This window comes from Balaenoptera ricei, chromosome 7 (assembly GCF_028023285.1).
Source record: "Balaenoptera ricei isolate mBalRic1 chromosome 7, mBalRic1.hap2, whole genome shotgun sequence".
NCBI classification, from domain to species: domain Eukaryota; kingdom Metazoa; phylum Chordata; class Mammalia; order Artiodactyla; family Balaenopteridae; genus Balaenoptera; species Balaenoptera ricei.
In genome coordinates this window covers 65,626,503-65,645,909 of record NC_082645.1, presented here as the reverse complement: position 1 = coordinate 65,645,909, position 19,407 = coordinate 65,626,503, and the positions used below count along the sequence as shown (strand labels likewise).

Below are 19,407 nucleotides of genomic sequence, written 5' to 3'. Positions count from 1 at the left end.
TCTCGCTGGACCTCCACCCACCTGCTGCTCAGCCCCAAGCCCATACCTTTGGACCATAATTCTCTGCTTATCTCCACACACTTATTCCAGCTGCTTGAGGAGCACCTCCTATTTGAAGTCCCACAGTCACCCCAATCCCAGTCTCTCCCTTTTTCTCTTATTCTCTATCCCAGTGAATGGCACCACCAGAAATCTGCAAGTCACCCAGATTCCCTCCTTAGCGCCCCCCAAAGTCGACATCTCTGCATTCTTAAAGTAACCACTGCTTCTTTTGCATCCCTCCTGGATTGCTACAACCAACAGCCTAACTCTTCTCCTCCAGTCTTTCCCCCTTGGCACTCCAGAATGCTCTTTATAATTCACAGAGCTGATCAGATCACTCCCCTGCTTAAAAGACGTTCACTGGCCTCTTGTAACTTTCAGGATAATGTTCAGATTCCTTAGTTTAGCCCTTAAGGCCCTTTTCAATCAGGCTCCTGCCCATTCCTCTGGCCCAGCAGTCACTCCTGCCATCCCACCCCCACCCAGGCATCCAGGTTCCAGACACAAGGGGCTACTTAAAGTGCTCTATGGGGTCCGGCTAGTTCCCTTCTCTCTGCTCCCAGTCGGCAGTTCCCCTTGCCCAGAATGCCCTTCCTCTTCTTCTTTCCCCCAAACTCCTCTAAAAGCACCACCCCCAGGGTTCTATCTCTGATGTACCTTCCCCTTGTCAATTTTCTGTGCCCACATCATGCCCTGGCTATGCTTTTCCAAAAGTGTGTATCTCACACCATGTTAGTTGCTGATTTACCGGTGTGTCTCCCCTCTTCTTGAGTCCCTGCGATGTGTACAAGTACCAGGAGCATAATAAACCCACAAGGAATGTTTGCTGAGTGAATGAATGAATGACAAATGCATGAATGGATGACGTTTTAACTATTTTAATATTGCTTTCCAACAAAGTTTCCTGATTTCTTCAACAAGTGCAACCTTTCATAAGATTATTATAAAACACAGTTTTTACACACAACAGTTTGATGTTGTACTAAAAACAGTAGTGTCCCTGGGGCCTACTGAAGGGTAAACTGTGCACACTTTCATTATAGGGTCTGACGATTTTTTAGGTTTGAGCCCCTGTGCCTGCATTTCATTGCTATTATTATTTTAGGATACCTCTCTCTGAGGCCAATGGCATCATTGTCACTGTGTCTTCCTCGAGCAGCCTCCCTCCAGCCGCCTACCATTCTGCCACTTATGCATAAAGAATTGTATCTATAAGACAAGAGTGAGCACCTTGTGGGTTCTTTTAAGAGTCAAGTGCACACACACACAAAAAAAGTCAAGTGCACAATATATGTACCCAGATAACAACAGCCCCCGGCCTGGAGACAGCCTCTGTGTCACACTGAGAGAGCCAGCCCTCCTTGCTAGTTGACCTCTTAGCTCTTTGGACCAAGAGTACACATCTAATCCAAACCCAGCTAATCATATTTTATCTCCCAGGAATTTGGACTTGGATTACCATGATATTGACTCAGGTAGCTGTTGAGGTCTAAGCTGCACATAGACTTGGAAGCTGAGGCTGCCATTTGGGGAAAGCTGTGATGACCACGTCCCAAGTGGATAAAAGAAACAAGAAAGCAAATCTGCAGGGAGGAGAGAAGAGGAAAGCTAACATTCAGAGAGAAGCAGAGATTATACTATCCTAGAGAAAGACAGAGGAAAAGCAGACTTGATCCCCGGTTTTCCATATCCCTACTCCTGTTTCCGAGAGACCCAGCCGTACTTGTGACAATGGGCCTTACTCAGAGCTCCTGGCATCATTTAGTCAACGGGTTTCTGTTTTGTTTTATTTTTGTTTTTTAGTGAAGCTGGTTCTAATTCATTTCTGTTCTTTGCAATGGATGGTCCCTGAGACAATAAGAACTACAGTTTGTTTGTTGTTTACTATCTCATGTGCTCATCAACTTCCTTGTATGTAGATATTTTTGTCTCCATTTTACAGATGGAACTGGGCCTCAGGAAAGTAAGTAACTTGCCCAAATTCATACATCCAGCATGTGGCAGAGTGGTGTTTGGACCTGGGCTTTCTGACTCCAAAAACCATTCTTTAACCACTTTATTCTACTCTCTTTCATGACTTTGTGATATTTATTTTAGCCCTTTGAGCTTCCAGTTTATTGGCGGACTTGCCATATATGTGAACTCTGGAAAACTAAGATATATTTTGACATCCAAAAAATCAAGATGTGGAGCCAAAAAAATCATAGAACACAACTAGACCTTGGTAGTCATATTTTTCAGTGCCTTAATTTTTCGAAATTGGAAACTGAGGTCCCCAAATTTCAAGTGACTTGTATTATAATGAACAGCTTTCACACATATGAGATAGATATTAAGTCTCTGATACCAGAATTCAAAATTTTTTTTGCATCCTCATACCACATGATCAAATCTACCTGTTCCAAGATGGTCTGACGTGTTTCCTCTCAATGATCGATCTTGTACACAAATTACCAGCTCATGGGATGTCCATCAGCCCTGCCTTTTAACTGACAGAGTCACTTTTTTTTTTTTAATTCTTTATTTTATTTGTTTATTTTTGGCTGTGTTGGGTCTTCGTTTCTGTGCGAGGGCTTTCTCCAGTTGCGGCAAGTGGGGGCCACTCTTAATCGCGGTGCGCGGGCCTCTCACTATCGAGGCCTCTCTTGTTGTGGAGCACAGGCTCCAGACGCGCAGGCTCAGTAGTTGTGGCTCACGGGCCTAGTTGCTCCACGGCATGTGGGATCTTCCCAGGCCAGGGCTCGAACCTGTGTCCCCTGCATTAGCAGGCAGATTCTCAACCACCGCGCCACCAGGGAAGCCCGACAGAGTCACTTTTGAACTTAGAACACCAAAGGCCACCACCATGCAACCTCAGTTAAATTTTTTTTCAATAAATGCTGAAAGAGACCTTTTTACATCATGATGAAGGAACTACCTTTTTATTGATTAGAATAAGATTTATTCAGCAAGTGCGCCATTGTTTAGGAAAATCCCTAGAAAGAAATCTATATCCTTATTTCCTTATTTACTCCCCATTAATTGAGTGCTCTCTAAGTGCGAAGCACTGTGCCAGGCATTGTGTGGGAAGCATAATAGTCCCTTTCCTTAAAGTACTCAGTCTAACTCCAACCTTTCAAGTGATTTGGAAATGGGATTTAAATGCACCAATTATTATGTGGCAAAGCATATGCTACCTTTTTTCCTATATAAGGCTATAAAGAAACAAGAGACATTTAGCAAGAGACAAATTACTATATAAAATGCAAAATGCCTCTACAATAAAAAGTTGTGATTTTAGTTATAGCACAGTATGACTTATTCTCTTAGCCTTTCTGATAAGTGAACCTTTGCATTTTCATGCTTTATTCTTAATTTTAAAGTATTGGAGTGCGTGCAGTGAATGATCGATAGGTAGACAGGGCAGCGATCCCACAGTGCTTTGAAATTACTCTGTTAACACCGCTCTCCTATTTTCTCCGGGGACAGCGTTTCCCACTCAGCGCCCTCCCTATTACAGCTGCCCCTGATGATTAAATATCAGTACCGAGCAGCTTTGTAGTATATTCTCCTAGGAGACTTCTTCTATTCATTTCTAGCATAATCTCTTATACTCATTTCTTGGGAATGAAAACCCATCTTGTCGCTTTCAGCCAGGTCCCAGAAGTGAAATACGGGGGCGCATTAATCTGCCATGACAGCCTAATCCCATTCCTCGCCACCTCCCAACAATTCTCAATTTCCTAATTACCTTTCATGGTTTTCCTTCTGAAAGTTTCCTGTCTTTTCTGAAAGCCATGGCAGCACACTTCCATTGTCTCTTTTTCAACGAATATGCATATCTAGGGAAGTTATGAAGGTACATAGTTCATAGCTATGCAGGTTCCTTTTACACGCTTATTTTTGGTGCCTGTGCAAAGTGCTGGATGCCTGTGGGGGACAGAATTTTCACGTTGACTTTTCTTTTTAATAAGTTTCTCCTCAGTGTGCTGCCTGTCCAAAAATTAAAAACTTCAGTATGTTGGGATGACCTAATCAATAATGAGCATCATGAAATATCACAGGTATAAATCTTCCTGTGCTTCAGGGATCTGGATTCTCTTCTGCTCTCCTTCTCTCCCCCTGTCTCCACATACCCTACATGTATATGTAATATTTTCACAATTACAGTGCGTGTGCCCCGGAGCTATTGATGTGATGGATTTACTTACCACAGACAATTAAAATGAGGTGTGGTGCTAAAGTCAATTTTTTTCCACATGTGATTGATTTGAGGGTTTTTTTTTCACATTTTACATGAAAAATGACAGTATGCCTTTACATAAAGTACATTACATGAAAGACATGTCCTCTTTTTTAAAAATGGTTTTATGATCAAGTAAGATTGGTCAGTACTGCATATTACGTCCCCTTCCTGCAGAATCACAGTGCATATTTTCACATATAGATGCCACCGAGAAATCCTATAATAAAGAAACAGTTTAACTTTTTAAACCCAGCATTTCCCAAACATATTTAACCACGGGACCCTTTTTATTTCTGCCTGTAATGCCATTTAACATTCCAAAGAACTAGTATTCTGTAGAATACATTTTGATAAAGTTTATCCTAACAGATAGATTTTAATTTTTGCCACTTTTATCAAGTTTTCTGACCATGGACTTCACTCTTGCGGTCCTAGGAGGTTCATAGCATGTCCATGAGTAATGGCAGGTGTAGGCGCATTCTCAGTGAGCCTTGGACTGAGAGAGAAAGCACCAGGATGTCTTGCAGTCTTAGAAAATCTGACAGAGACCAAACCTAGTAATGTAAATAGAGGAACCATATGGAATTGGAAACATTCTTGCTTAGATGATTTCATTCTAGACAAAAAAAGTAGAGTTAGTATCATGCTCCATCCTGTGAATGCTAAGATGGCACCTTGCTTGCAGAAAGGTGACATCGTAAGTGCAAGTCTCCTGCGCAGTTATAGGGGACTGTGAGCTTCCTGAGGGTAAGAGCCATGTCTTCTTTATCTTTGTATCCCACATGCCCACAGCCTCACATTGCAGTAGTCATCAATCCTTATTAGGTGAATGAATCAATCAATCAATCAATCACAGTCTCTTCATAGCACTAGTCTGGTTCTGTTGCAAAATCTACATATTTGTGATTAAATCAGTATTGTGTGAGGGTGGGGACAATGTAAGACGGAATTACTAAAAGGAACAAAGAGAATGTGAGGATGAAGATGCTCAAACCGTGGGCCATCAGATGCATTTGCACAAACACCCTGAGAGTCCTCTGATGAAAAGCAGCAGTTCAGAATCCATGTGGATCTGGGGCAGAGGAGAGGGCAGCATAGGAGGCACCAGTGTTTTTGTTACAAGGTGTCCCCTGGTTAAAGGAGGAAACATCCTACTGATCCTGAAAAAAGAAAATATTTAGTGACTTGTTATCATGTAACTGATTTAACTTTGTGAGGTCTGCTAAACCAGCCTGATAAAGGAAGAGATGATATTTTGCATCTTGACCCTACTTTACATCAATGACTCTCTTATCAGGATTCATACCAGTAACTGGGGCACATCTGGCATGGCTAGTTAATAGAAACAAATCACAGGAATCTGAGCCTGTGGTTAGCAGTTATACTAGAAGAATTCTGAATTAAATTTTGAAACCTGCTTTCATTGATGACAACCAGCTTGGCAAAAATGGAGAACTGAATATCAGAAATGTACAAGTTATAATTATCTTTCTCATTATGTAATGAGAAAAAGCTTCACAATTTGGCTTCCAGTCTAGAACTGGTACTTACTAGCTTTGTGACCTTGGAAAAGTAGCATAACTTCTCTGAGCCTTGGTTTCCTTATCTGTAAAATGAGAAAATAATACCTATTTCATGGTTGTTGTCAGGACTAGAAGAAGTAATATATTAAGGTGTTAATATGTTGCCTAGTTCATGACAGGTACTTCTCATGAGAGCTATTATTATTAATAACATTATTTTAAAATGTTAACACACTTATTATTGTCAACCTTCAGTTTGAACTATAATCTCTAGACATACCACCACAACCTTACTAGCCAAGCAACTAATATTTTTTAAGCACCTACTCCATGCCAGGCATTTGGATTTGACATGCATATGAAACATCCTAGAATTTCAAAAGCCAAGACAAATACAGCTAAGACACAATACAGTGTGCATTTTGAAAAATGTATTTTCATAAAAATGAACTCTATGTTAGAAAAATAGTGACTAACATTAAATATTAATCACTTAATGCTAAGATTAGCCTAACAAATTTTCACGTATTAAATGATATAGATTAAGGCAAGATTTAAAGAAATAACACCACCTGATTAAAGTCTAGTACCCTGCTTACTAACCCTATTCCTAATAACCCCTAATCCTGCTGTTTTATTCCAACATGTGGTCAGCTCTGAGCCTTTCCAGAGATCACAGGTCCCCTGCACCCCCAAACCGGCCATGATCTTGGGCCGCCTCATGCTGGAGCTAGAGGGCACCTTATGACTGAAATCCCTCACGTGGCATTACATGCAGTCTTTGCTCCTCTCACTAAAAGGGCAGACTGTGATCTGGCAATCTCTGGCATTTCCAGGTTAAGGCCAAATTGCCCTTTCAATGTCCACACTCTCTGCAATTAGCAAGAATGAACACAAGGACCTTCATGGGTCCTTGGCTGCTGTCCCATGACTGTCCTTTAAACCATAGGATTCTCGGAATGTCTCTCAACTCTTAAAATGCTCTAAATGCTACTTCAGGAGAATTGGAAATGAACACACTGGAACATTTTAAATGAGCACTTGCCAAATTGACATTGTTGAGGAATGGGTTGTTCTACATAAGCAAAATATACAGATAATTCAAAATTATCCTTTCAAGTATCAATTAACATTTTATTTACTTAAAATGGAAATATCTGTTTTAATTGTTGATTAATAATTAGTATAGACTACCATCTACTATATGGCAGGCACTATGATAGGCACTTACAAGTATTTTATTGTATGCTCCTAAATAACAAGTGAGGTAGAGAGTATTATCATAATTTTAGAGACAAAGAAACTGATTCTTAAAGCAACCAAGTAATGACCCGAAACTATTACCGAGAGCTGAATTCTGACTCCAAATCCAGGGAACTTTCTGGAGTTCGACATTGAGATATCATAGTGTGACTGTAGGTTGGAAAACCATAGTAGAAGCTTGTCAACCTTACATGTAAAGCAGATTAAATGGGTTCTACATGATATTCACAAGGTCTTTTCCCATGGAGCCGCAAATACATTTGGTATATGACATTCGTTTTGGACACTCAGAAGCTTTATAAGGTTTAGTTCATGAAGCCTATCCTGATCCACAAAGCCAGGAATTATGTCTCTTGTCCTCAGATCATCCAAAGCACTTTGACTGGACCTGGAACATTTTCTGTGGTATTTATATTATGTGCTCTGTGCTTTATTTTCCCTTAGGACCACATCTCATCTCCCTTACTAGTCTGTAAATTTCTTAGCAGCGTGGGCTGTGTCTTTTTCATGGTCGTATCATCCACAGCATCTAGCCTAACACAGAGAAGATTCCCAAAACGTTTACTTAATACATTCGTGAACTACACAGGTGGTTACCTGAGGATGTATCTGCTCATGGTCCTTTGCAGAAGCAGGAGAAACACGTTGATCCAAAGAGCCAGTGTCGGGGGATCGTTGACGGGTGAAGGGCCTTGGTCACTCACACATCTGTCTTCTTTCAGGAGCGGCTCTGCCCTGGCCCAACTCTATGGAACTTCTGCTACCTTAGAGCATCACCATTTCAACCACGCCGTGATGATCCTTCAAAGTGAGGTACAGACCTAACATTCTGCTTCTCCCCTTGAAAGAAAACCAATGAAATGATGTTTCCTACTTCTCTTTCTTTGCAATGCCACAGGAATATACAGAGAATCGGCACTCTTGGACCTTTTCTTTGTGGCTTTTTAAAAATTCTTTCAGATGCCTGACCAAGGACCTTGTTCAAATTCGTCCTGAGCTGATCCATTTGGGTTTTATTATTGGTTAGGAGGCTTTTCAGATTCACTTAGCAGAGCAGACTGCCACAGCTTGTCACCAGAGCATGGCCTTACCTTTCTTAACAATACAGAAGCCCACTAACAGATCCAAGTAGTGAGTGGCCCAACATCTCCATTTTGTGAAACCCATTTAAAAAGATGGTGGAAGCAGAAACAGGGTGAGAAAGTTACACTTTATTTGCATAATTGAGAAACCTATAAAAGATAAGAGAACTTAAAATTGCTGGTGGGACCGATTTGAAAGTGAGAACTGCAACTAAACTTGAGACCCAGGGCTGCAGCCATATGCCTTATTTTGCTTCATGTGTCATTGCAGGAGTTAGAAGTAGTTGGTCTTTTATACTTTTAGCTCTCCATGGAGAAAAAGTAAAACCGCTAACTGACTCTGGCTGAGGCGTCTGAGTTTGAAATTGCCAAGAAAGGATCTGCTTAATTTTCTGCAGGCGTACAGACTTTTTTTTGAGGCCAGGAAGGGATCATCTGTTCCCCATTATTTGTCAGTTCTCTAGCTGTGCCATTAATTATTATTATTATCATCATTAAGGCCCTGCTTTGCTGGAATAGCATCATTAAATATGGAGGTTTTTTCCTCCAGCCTATCTTGAGAAAGAGTGTCTTTTGCAATATCGCGAAAGCCTTCTTTGACCCCATAAAGGAGAGTCAGCACTCCGGAACCTGAGTGCAGCTGCAGAAGGCAAACCCACTGGGGGAGATGTATTTGCAGTTGGGAATGAAACATCAAGTGTCAGGCTCTCAGTAACTCTGACAGAAACCAGTATCCCAGCATCTGTGGCTCTGGAATTTTCCTATGAAGGCCATGTTTTAGCTGCGTGCCGTGGCAGAGGGAAGTAGGAACAGGAGGAAACTGGGGTCAGACTATCTTTTCTGTACTGGTAATATGATGGGTTTACGCCCCTGAGGCCAGACATTCTCACCTTTGTAATAACAGATTATATACAGGAGGTCAGGGTTTTCTCAGAAGGTCATTTGCTTGTTTCTCTGGGAAAACAAACCCCACTAACTCAGACTTTGTCTTCATACAAACAAAATACATCGGCTGCACTTCACTCTGGGGGTTCTCTTTGAAGAATGCAGAATAACAGTAATGGACCAAGCAGTGGTGTGTTCAGGCTCTGCCCTGACGCTCCCCCTGCCCCGCTCCATCCTGCCCATCAGAAAGGCAAAAATGCAGATATCATCACCACCCCACTTTCCAAATAATGCAGAGGCACAGAGAGGTTAGATAGCCTGAAGAAAGTTGCTCCAGACCTTTCTTCCTCTACATTTTTTTTTTCCATGAATACCATTCCTCCCTAAGGAGTAGAAGTAGTATTTTAGGGAGACTAATCTATTTTAGAGACCAAACCCTTGAGGCACCGTAGAAGGCCAATTCACATATAAGCAATACACTGATTGCAAATTAACTTTTATTATTATTATTATTAAAGCTGACCTGTCTGGCTTTGTCACTCTCTTAGCTATAAATTGTGTTAAGTTACTTTATGTCCTTTAAAAGTAGTAAAATGCACTCTCAAAATAATCAAGATCCTCAAATTCAGACCAGCTTTCTCCTGGACTTCACATTAGGTTTTACTGTAACTGGCTCCTAATAGCTATATTTCTTTCCCTGGGAGATGCTAGATGTGTGGCTGGATCCAGATGACCACTTTTCCAGAGCTCCCAACCACCTTTTCCCAGGCCCCACTACACCATGGATTGATCCATGGGGCAAGGCTGAGGCAAAGAAGGCTGGGCAGAATTATGGTGTGGCATTCCTTTAGTTATTAGTCTTCTTCCTACCGGCTGAATTAAGGGTCTGGAAGAGTTCATTTGAAAATTATTATTAATACTGGACCTGGTCCCAGGTGGAACCAATATACTTTAGTCTCTAAGGAGTGGTGGGTTCCCCCAATGAGATAAATTAACTCAAGGAAGCAGATTATCATCTGGTGCCTGGTAGGTAGTGATTTACCAATTGATATTCTGGTTCCCTGGAAGAATTAATTTACCTCTCGTTGGAATATATTCTCAGGCAGTCATTTCACTGCCTTCCTTCTGCACCATCTTCTGGCTCTCAACACTAGGTTTAAAACTGGTCCAGTTCCCAGACCACCTGTTTATGAGTTCATATCTCATGCTAAGAAAACCTGACAAATGAAAAGTCTCAACTTTCAAAGCAAATTAAGTGAATTGTCAGTCATTTAAAGAAGGATTTTTTCACACTTTATTAAAAACACTGTGGAACTGTCTAGTGTGGCTAAAACAAATTTGGATGGAAAAAGGTGTGCTTTTCAAAGGTATGGAGACACAGGTGTACTTGCAGGTTGTTCAAGGCCAAAGGCATCTTTAGAGCCCTCCTATGCCAAGAGCAGTATCTTATACATTCTAGCTACTCAGTAATTATTCACTGTCCTGAATTTCACACGCTCCATCCAGACGTATCTTCACAGCTTAACACAGGGTTTCTCAACTTCAACAGGATTGTCATGTTGGGCCAAGTACGTCTTTGTTGTAGGGTCTGTAGGGTGCACTGCAGGATGTTTAGCAGCATCCCTGGCCTCTCCACTAGATCCCAGTAGCACCGTCCCTCAGTGTGACAAGAAAAATGTCTCTAGACATTGCTAGAAGTGCCCATTGCCAAGATCACCCCCATTTGTACCACTGGTCTAATGTTTCTTCTCTTCCTTGAAGTCATTTGTTGCAAGAGCAAATACTTACAAAAGGCCAACTTAAGTCTTTACTAGTGAGATTAGTATGTATTGATATATCGGGTCAGAAAGATTCCCGAACGTTTTGTCAGCTTTTCTGCTCTGTAATTCCACAGGACGTGGGCAGTTAAATGGAGTTGTTGGCACAAACGTAGCCTGAGGAAGATGAGTTCAAACACTCTTCAATTTTGTCTTCAAGACTAAGCATAATGAAGTGTCCCTTGGTGGTCCTCCTCAACAATGGTTGTACTCCTAGCTTTGCTATGTTTGCCAGGGAATCTGTCTGTAGTTGCACAAAATGTCATTAAGCTTTTTAGAAAATGATTTTATCATGTTTCTAGACATTTAAAAAAAAAAAAAAAGTAGGAAAAACATGTAGTCACCAAGCTCAGATTTAATGTTGTCTTTTGTGACTTTGTACTTTCTCGTTCCAGGGTCACAACATCTTTGCTAATTTGTCCTCCAAGGAATACAGTGACCTTATGCAGCTTTTGAAGCAGTCAATACTGGCAACAGACCTCACGCTGTACTTTGAGTAGGTATTGGCATTTGATCTATTTGACAAATGGATACCTAAAGTTTCAAGCTATAATTAATTTTCAGGTCCATATTGGGGATTGCCTGTTATTCTAGCACTGATATCAATGTGTAAATGACCTAAACTTTTTGTTGTTGTTGTTGTTTTCCCCTCATCTAAGAGAACTTCATTAGTGTGGTGCCTATAAAACAAGACAATCAGGGCTACAATCACAAGATTTATATCTTCTGTTTTATGAGCCTTTTTTGGGATTCTTGGCTGAAACTAAGTGATGGCCATTTTTATTTTAGAGACTGGCTAAGATTGCTATTTTAGACTATGATTTCCAGTTAGATCTCTAATGGCATTGATGATGCTAATGAAAAAGATTTGTTGCTGAGAGGATGACCAGAAACCCAAGCCTTCGTTCCTTGCCTCTCCTCTAGCTCTCTCTCTCAGAAGAGCCGTCCTCCTTTTCCCAAAGCTCAGGCCCCCATCTGAGCTGGCGATTCCATCCCACTCGTTTCCTGTGAGACCCGCTCCCTCAGATACCACCTCTTTTGGCAGCCTGGTTATCTCTTCCTTCACTGATATGCACAGTTTTCTCTGATATTAAAGACCAAACAACTTCCCTTCCTTAAAAAATTCTTTGACTTGACCCCTTGGTCTTTAATTGCTTTTCAATTTACCTTTCTTTTACTGCCCACCTTTTAAAATAAATGGAGCACATGAGCACCTTTATTTTCCTAACACCCACTTACACTTTGGAGACCAACATCCACCTTAACATTCTACCAGCATTGTACTTTCAGAGGTCACCAGAGACTTCCTTGTCCCCAAATTCGATGTCCTTTACTCGTTTCTGATATTTTCTAGCTTCTTTGAGACATCTACAGGTTTACTGATTTCTCATTGTCAATTTCTACTCTCTTTTCTTCCCCAACATCCATCTGCCTTCCTCTCTCCTTTTCTGGATCCCTTATAGGTTTCTTTTCTCCTTGCTTCTACGTATGAGTTCCTGAACCCATGTTCTTCTTTCTCTACTCTACTCAGATTCACTCCCCTGGCCTCAGTGCTATATTACCTCTGTAGAGTCATAGAGAAGACCCTGAAATTCTTCACTCTAACACTACCTCACATTCTAGACCTGCATCTCCAACACCCATCTTAAAAGCCTTCAGTGGCTTCATTGCTTTCAAAGCAACCTCTAAACTTGGTTCGCATTTCAAGGTTCTCCCTCCATAATCTGCCCCCAACTATTTTTCATCCTTGTCTTCCACTTCTCTCCAACATGATTTGTACTCCAACCAGACAGGTCTAATGTTACCCTTTGTTTTTCGTTTTTCAGAAAAAATAATCCTTTTTGTTAGTTAACTGCATGTTACCCTGGGAAAACACCTTATGTGGTGGCCCTAGCTCCCCAATCATCTCACCGTTCCTACATGGAATCCTGTTCCTCCACTTCCCTATCTGGCTGAACTATCTTCTACCACCTTTTCCAGGAAGCCTATATCACTCCCTTTGAATTTTATTGTACTTGGCATTGCATCAGTTAGAATTAGATTCAATTGTAAGGGACAGGAAACCCAAAATAACAGTAGCTTACTTCTTTGTCACATAAAAGAAATCTAGAGATAAGCAATCTGCAGTTGGCAGAGTAGCTACATTAAGTCATCAGGGACCCAGGCTACTTTATCTTTCTGTGCTGCCACCTTCAAACACATGGTTTCCACCTGAGTCCAAGATAGCTGCTCATTTTCCAGGCAAAATGTCCACATCTCAGTTATCAGAAGGAAGGGACAAAAAAGAAAGGGGCCAAAGGTGATGCAAGTTATCTTTTAAGAGATTTTTCTGGAAGCTTCACATAACAATTCCACTTACATTTCATTGGTCAGAATTTAGTCACTTGGCCATCCCTAGGTTGAAGGAAGGTTAGGAAAGGAAGGCTTCATTTTGGGTAATTATATGCCCTGCTAAAGTCTAGGAGTTCTATTACTAAGAAAGAAAGGGAAGAGAGATATTTGAGTAGACAACTGATAATCTATGCCACAGGTGTTTATTGCTGGTCTCTAGCGAATGGGTTATGACACAGTATAGTGCAAGGAGTAAAAGGCTTTGGAATTATATTGGTCTGGATTTAAGTCTCATTCTGGCATTCTAGTTAAACCTGGTGTATTGAGCCCAAGTGTCTATGTCCTCTCCCTTCTGAAACTCCACTAAAATGGCACCAAATAAATTTAAAAGCAAAAACAAAAAGGAGTAAATCAGAGAACCAGAGAGGGCCCAAAACAACTGATAAGAGATAATCCATTTGTGGAAAATGGAAGGCCAGCTGATGAATGTAACTGATCTGGCAGAGTGGAGTGGAAGATAGGAGGACAACTCTGAGAAGCAAGCCCCTTTGTCTTGCAGAGCCTTGCTTGCGGCTTAGAGACAAAAAGTACCATGAAAAGTGAATGTGACGCTCACAGCTTAAGACAAGGAAATTACTAAAAAGTCAGTTTTCAGAACACTCAGAGCCCACCAAGTCCTCCACCATCCTAGCCAGATAACTCCCTTTCCTCTATCCCTGGAGAAGGGCAGAGGTTTATTCTTTGGAGAAACGAAAGAAAGCGCTCTGGACTGAGAAAAGTTCAAGGTGGGAATGAGACACAGAGCTCAGAAGAAGGGATGAAGTCAAATGGAACAGGTCTCTGGATTGAAACCCCAAGCCCACAGCCCAGTCACCCAGAGGCCAGAATCTATAAGCCACACATCCAGGTTTCTCAGATTCAGCAAATGGAAGTACAAGAAGTGCAGTTAAATTTGAATTTCAGATAAACAATGAATAATTTTTAGTATAAATGTGTCCTATGCAGTGTGTGTGTGTGGGACACACACATACAACTTCTGCTTAGCCTTTTAATGCCATACTCTTAACACGCAGATAGCAAGGATCACAGGACATTTTATGAAAGTCTCGCATGTGAAACGCAGAGACCGAAGCAAACAGAAAATAAATGGAATTCAGAGAAAACGGGGAGAGGAAGAAAACAAAAACCAAAAACTGTTGTTAATATCCTTAGAGAGCTAAAATATTGCCCCATGAAATAAGAACAGAATGCTTTAAAAAATAATAGGAGCAGACTGTAGAAGAAGAAAGAGCTCTTGCAAATTAAAAACATGATGGCCAAAATAAAAATCAAATGAAAGCATTGAGAAATACAGTCAAAGGACAACAAGGCAGCAATATGAAAAACACTGCTTTATTTCATTATATGCTTTTTAGTACTGTTTGATTTGTTAACTGTTGTATGTATTACTTTTATAAATATAAATTTAATTAATTTTTAAAATATATTTTAAAAGTAAAAATCCTAGCTCTGCCACTACATAGCTGTGTGTCATCAAATTATTTACCTCTCTGAGCCTCTCGTCTTCATGTGTAAAATGGAGATAATAGTACCTATGTTATCTGTCTTATGAATGTCTTATACCTTATAAATGTCTTGTATGTCTTATAAATGGTGGCATCTACAACCTCATTTGTTTTATAGGCTATTTATTTTGCATGTTTTGTGGCCCTCATTTTGACTTAACTATCATGCTGTTCCATCTTTTTCTGAATTGATGCTCCTGAATTGGTTATTTATGGAAGCCTGTATCCCTTTAATATTCTTATTTCCTGTGTCTGACACTTGCAGGGTTTTGTGTTATTTTTCTCAAAGTAGAAGCGTTTTCCCAAGCCAAGTTTCCAAATAAGTTCTAAGGGAGAAAAAAATGTCAACAGTAGGAGTCCATTCATTAAGCCCTGTTAGGGATGTGACGAATCACTGAGTGACCGCTGGGATGCAGTCAAGGAAGTTGGTTGCAACTCGTTTTCTCATTACTCTGCTCTTATCTTAAGGCTGCAGCCCCGGCTAATGTTAGCTGACTCCAGAGAAGCTGGCTTGTTCTCTTTTTGTCAGCCTTATTGTTTTTTTGAGTTTCTGAATAGCTGCTCATTCTCTAATCTAGACCTTCAGGAGGCTGATTCACTTGCCTGTCTAAAGTTGCATTAAAGTATTGCCGTATTTTTAGGCAAAACAATTCCTAGGGTTAATGAGGGGGAAAGCAGCTACTACAAACTGTCTCCCAGTTGCTTTTATTTCACAGAGATACAGTTGTGGAATTGGAAGGGATGTTAGAAATGATGTAATCCAATTCATCTCCTTTATTTTGTAGATCAGGTACTAAGCTTGAAAAGGTTAAATAGTGTAGTTTGGGTCACATAACTAATTAGTGGCTAAGCTGGAACCCACACCTCCTGTTTCGAGGCTTTTCCACAAACACTGTATTCCTTCTCTAATGGAAGAATTAAGAAGTAGTTGTCATTTAAGTTGGGGATGCATTACATGGAAATATTGACCTTCCCAGGTGTACATGAATTGGTTTATTATGAAAACCAGGATGAGTTCCCATCCTCTCTCCCAAAGCAGAGCCAGAGACAAGGGCTTGCATGCACATAGTCAGTCTAGTTTTGGAGGTAACATCAGGAATAGGAGTGGGGGACTGGGACAGTGAAATGGGGAAGGAGGAAAACTCTTGTAAAGACACATTCCCTTGTTGGTCAGCACTGTGGTCAGTCGGGCTTGATCCCGCAGGGACTGTCTGAAAAGTCTTGTATAAGCTGCACCTCAGAATTACCCACCAGCCTCCAGCCTCCATCAGCCGAGGCTGTTCCATGGGAGTTAAAACTTCCATGCACTTCCAGGACGTGCAAGCCCAAGGGCTGGGGATTCCTGCAGCCATTCCCCATCCCATGCGTGGGCTCAGAGCAGCGCCAGGGCAGAAGGTAAGCAAGGCACAGGGCAGCCGAGGCAGGAGCCGTGGTGCTGGTTGGAGCAGCAGTGGCTGAAGAAAGGTGGACTATGAGGCGGCCTTGTACCCTTTCTAGAAGTTTGGATCATCCTTGGTTCTTTTGCCCTGACTGCTTAAATCAAAAGCCTTGACACAGCGGAGGTCAACCAAAAAGGACACTCACTGCTTTCCTCCCCTAAGAAGGGGAAAGTCACTCTAGAAGGGGTCAAAGCAGGCAGGGAGAAGATCCAGTCCTTTTGCAGGGAGGTTATGACTCATTCCTGGGGGCAGGATCTCCTGCCATGAGCCAAAAGGGGAAAATGTAAAATTCCTGGAACTATGGAATTCCTTTAAAAACAACCACAAAACCTTGTAAATTTAATTTCTAATGGCTTTGGGTATGCTCAGGATTCTATGCTACAAATGATGGGTGAAAGCAGAATTCACAAGTTTAAAAAACAGAAAATCAAACAAAACCTCAGTGTGAATTTCTAGGCTTCACAACCTAGGTCTGGGGGTTAATTCTTCAGTCTGATTTTCCAACTCATTGAAAGCATTTTCCAGTTACTGCTGAGTGATTTTCTGAAATTGATTTCTGTGCCTATTTCTGAGTCCCCACAGTGAATATGGCTTTGATAATTAAATAGTAATTTCAGCATCTCAAGCAGGAATTAGATATACCCTATTGGTAACCAGCCATGTAACTTTGAGAGAGTCACTCACTTAATCTCTCTTTGCCCTGGTTTCCTTGTCAGCAACATGGGGACAGGTACATCACCCATACCAATCTCCTACAGTCCTTGTGGTGGCCAAAGGAGATTACCTATATGAAAGATAATTAAAATTTAGATAATCTAAATAATTTAAATTTGATAACACCGATAATTTAAAGTACCTTATAAAGAAAAGAATCATTCAGCCAGAAAAATTAATAAAATTTGGACCATAAAAGATGGCACTTGTTGGGGCAGACAGAGAGAGAGATCCAAAATTACAAGTGTTAAAACTTCAAAGAGATGTCGCAGTTGCCTTAGACTGTCTGCATGAAGTCAACAAAGATGACCTTGCATCTTCCACAATTAGTAATAAAAACAATGCCTAAAATTTCCTGAGTGCTCACTTGGGAGATTTATATACACATTATTCCATTTAACACTTAAAGCAGTTCTGTCAGAGCAGGTACTATTATTGACCAGGTACTATTATTGACCCCATAGCAGGTACTATTATTGACCCAGTCATACACATGAGGAAACTGAGGTTTGGAGAGATTCAGTAAATTGCTCACCATGTTAAATGGTAAAGCTGAGATTGGAACCAAGTATTTAGACTCCAAAATGCTTGTAACTACTCTGCCATTCTCTCTGCAGTTAGTTTAAGAGAACCAAAGGGGAAACCGAGGCCACTCCTGGAAATACTTGGGCACCAATGGCAGCAGTAATGCCAGCTCCAGACCCACTAGATATCAAGCCGGTGGCAACTGAACAAACTGCTGATGCCACCAGCAGGCTGTGGGTGGGGTGGAGGCTCCAGGTGAGAGTTGCTCAGGAGCCTTACCTGTGGGGCTGAGACCGCAAGTAGAGGCTCCTTGTTTGTCGTTGAGCTATACTGGGACATCAGAAGTTGGCAGTTCTTTAGCTTTAATACAGTCGTGGAAGCTGTTGCTCTCAGGTAGCAGTAACTGTTTAGCATTCATCCCCAGCAGGTTGTGACCACAGAATACTATATCCCTCATTTACCAGGTGCCTGCTCCGTGCCCAGCATTGTTCTAGGCATTACAGTATCTCCCTGTATCACCACTAGAATGGGAGCTCCATGAACGCAGACATCTTCCTCTTTAGCTCACTCTTGGAGCCCCCAAACCTGACACACTGCCTGACATAATAAATTCTCAAAATATTAACTCTTTGATGTTGAATTCTCATATCAGCCTGCAAGGTAGATATTGTTATCCCCATCTTCTAGATAAGGATACCTGGGCTTAGAGAGGGCACATACTTTACCCAAAGTCATCAAGTTGCCTGTGACATGTCTCCATGCCACATTGCCTCAGATCACTATTTAAACCAAGAATTATCCAAGAATTCGGATTTTATAAACCCATTTGGGCGCTTAATGCTTTTCTGGTTGGCTTTCTAAATTAATCAGACTAATCTTCAAATTGAAAAATTTTCACTTCCCTTTGTGCTCTGCAAGCATTCATCAGCCATTACAGAAAATGCCCAGTCTAATGGTTTCTTTGTCTTTGTCTTTCCAAAGGGATGCAATAAGTAGTATTTCTCAAAAGCATCTGATTATGACAACAAAATGTACTAAATTGTCTTAGATTGTTACGAGTTATGGTTTGACCATCCTTCTAAAAATTAGACTAATATCTAAAATAATTTATTTTATGAAATACAATAGGAACTCAACAAATGTTTCTACTGCCATGTAGACAGGAATATTCATTCATTCATCATTATACAAATGTTTATTAAGAGTCCACTATGTTCAGAGTTTTCAACCTCTACAGTAGCCTACACTCAACTAGCCCCATATTGGAAAGGAAGAGGATAAATTAATGCATAGTAAGGTGTAATGACTTATAGGGCTTAACCCATTGTTCTTTCCCAAACATTCTTATATTTTAACAGAGCTGATGAATTAACCCACGGAAATTACTCTAATGTTAGAACAACAGACACAGTGACAGGTTAATGGAAGAAATATTTTGGTACTTTTTGATGCACATCAAAGCATTTTATATCTATTCATCCTCATATCCCCATCCACGTGATATTGCAACTGAATAAAACATGAGAAATGTATCCACTAGCACTTACTGATGCCTTCTTTATGCCAGGTACTGTGCTAGTTGCTGGGGATCACAGGCAGAGAAGACATAATTCTTACCTTCAGGGACTGAGAACCCAGTGTAAAAGTGAGAAAAACAGTAATACCACATCGTGAGGAGTGCTACGGGCCAAGTAAATGCAGGGGCAACTAGGGCATGCTCCATCCAGCAACCCCTTGGACCACTTCTTGTCCTGGAGATTATGAATCAACTGAACTAATGGTTAGGGCCTTGTATTGTCTAATTTTCTGTCATTTTCAATATTGAGAGTCATTCTCGTCTTTCCATTTCCTGCATTTGCCAGTTTTATTCGTGCTGTCACCAACAGCACAGCACCTAACAGGTAATTTCTTTCAGGTTCTTAGCTGGTCATGTGTTATCAGTGCTAGTCTAACACAGGGAGACAATTCACTTTCAAAATTAAATATATGACTTTTT

The 19,407-nt window shown here is 40.9% G+C and overlaps 1 protein-coding gene across 1 annotated transcript in view; it reads left to right on the top strand.

The window, feature by feature from the left end:
• Window positions 1-19,407, top strand: part of PDE11A (phosphodiesterase 11A) — a 423,612-nt gene that overhangs the window by 353,144 nt on the left and 51,061 nt on the right. The window contains exons 14-15 of the mRNA XM_059927271.1: window positions 7,776-7,866; window positions 11,233-11,333. Of these exons, the coding sequence (XP_059783254.1) occupies window positions 7,776-7,866; window positions 11,233-11,333 (192 nt within the window). The remainder of the gene's footprint in view (window positions 1-7,775; window positions 7,867-11,232; window positions 11,334-19,407) is intronic.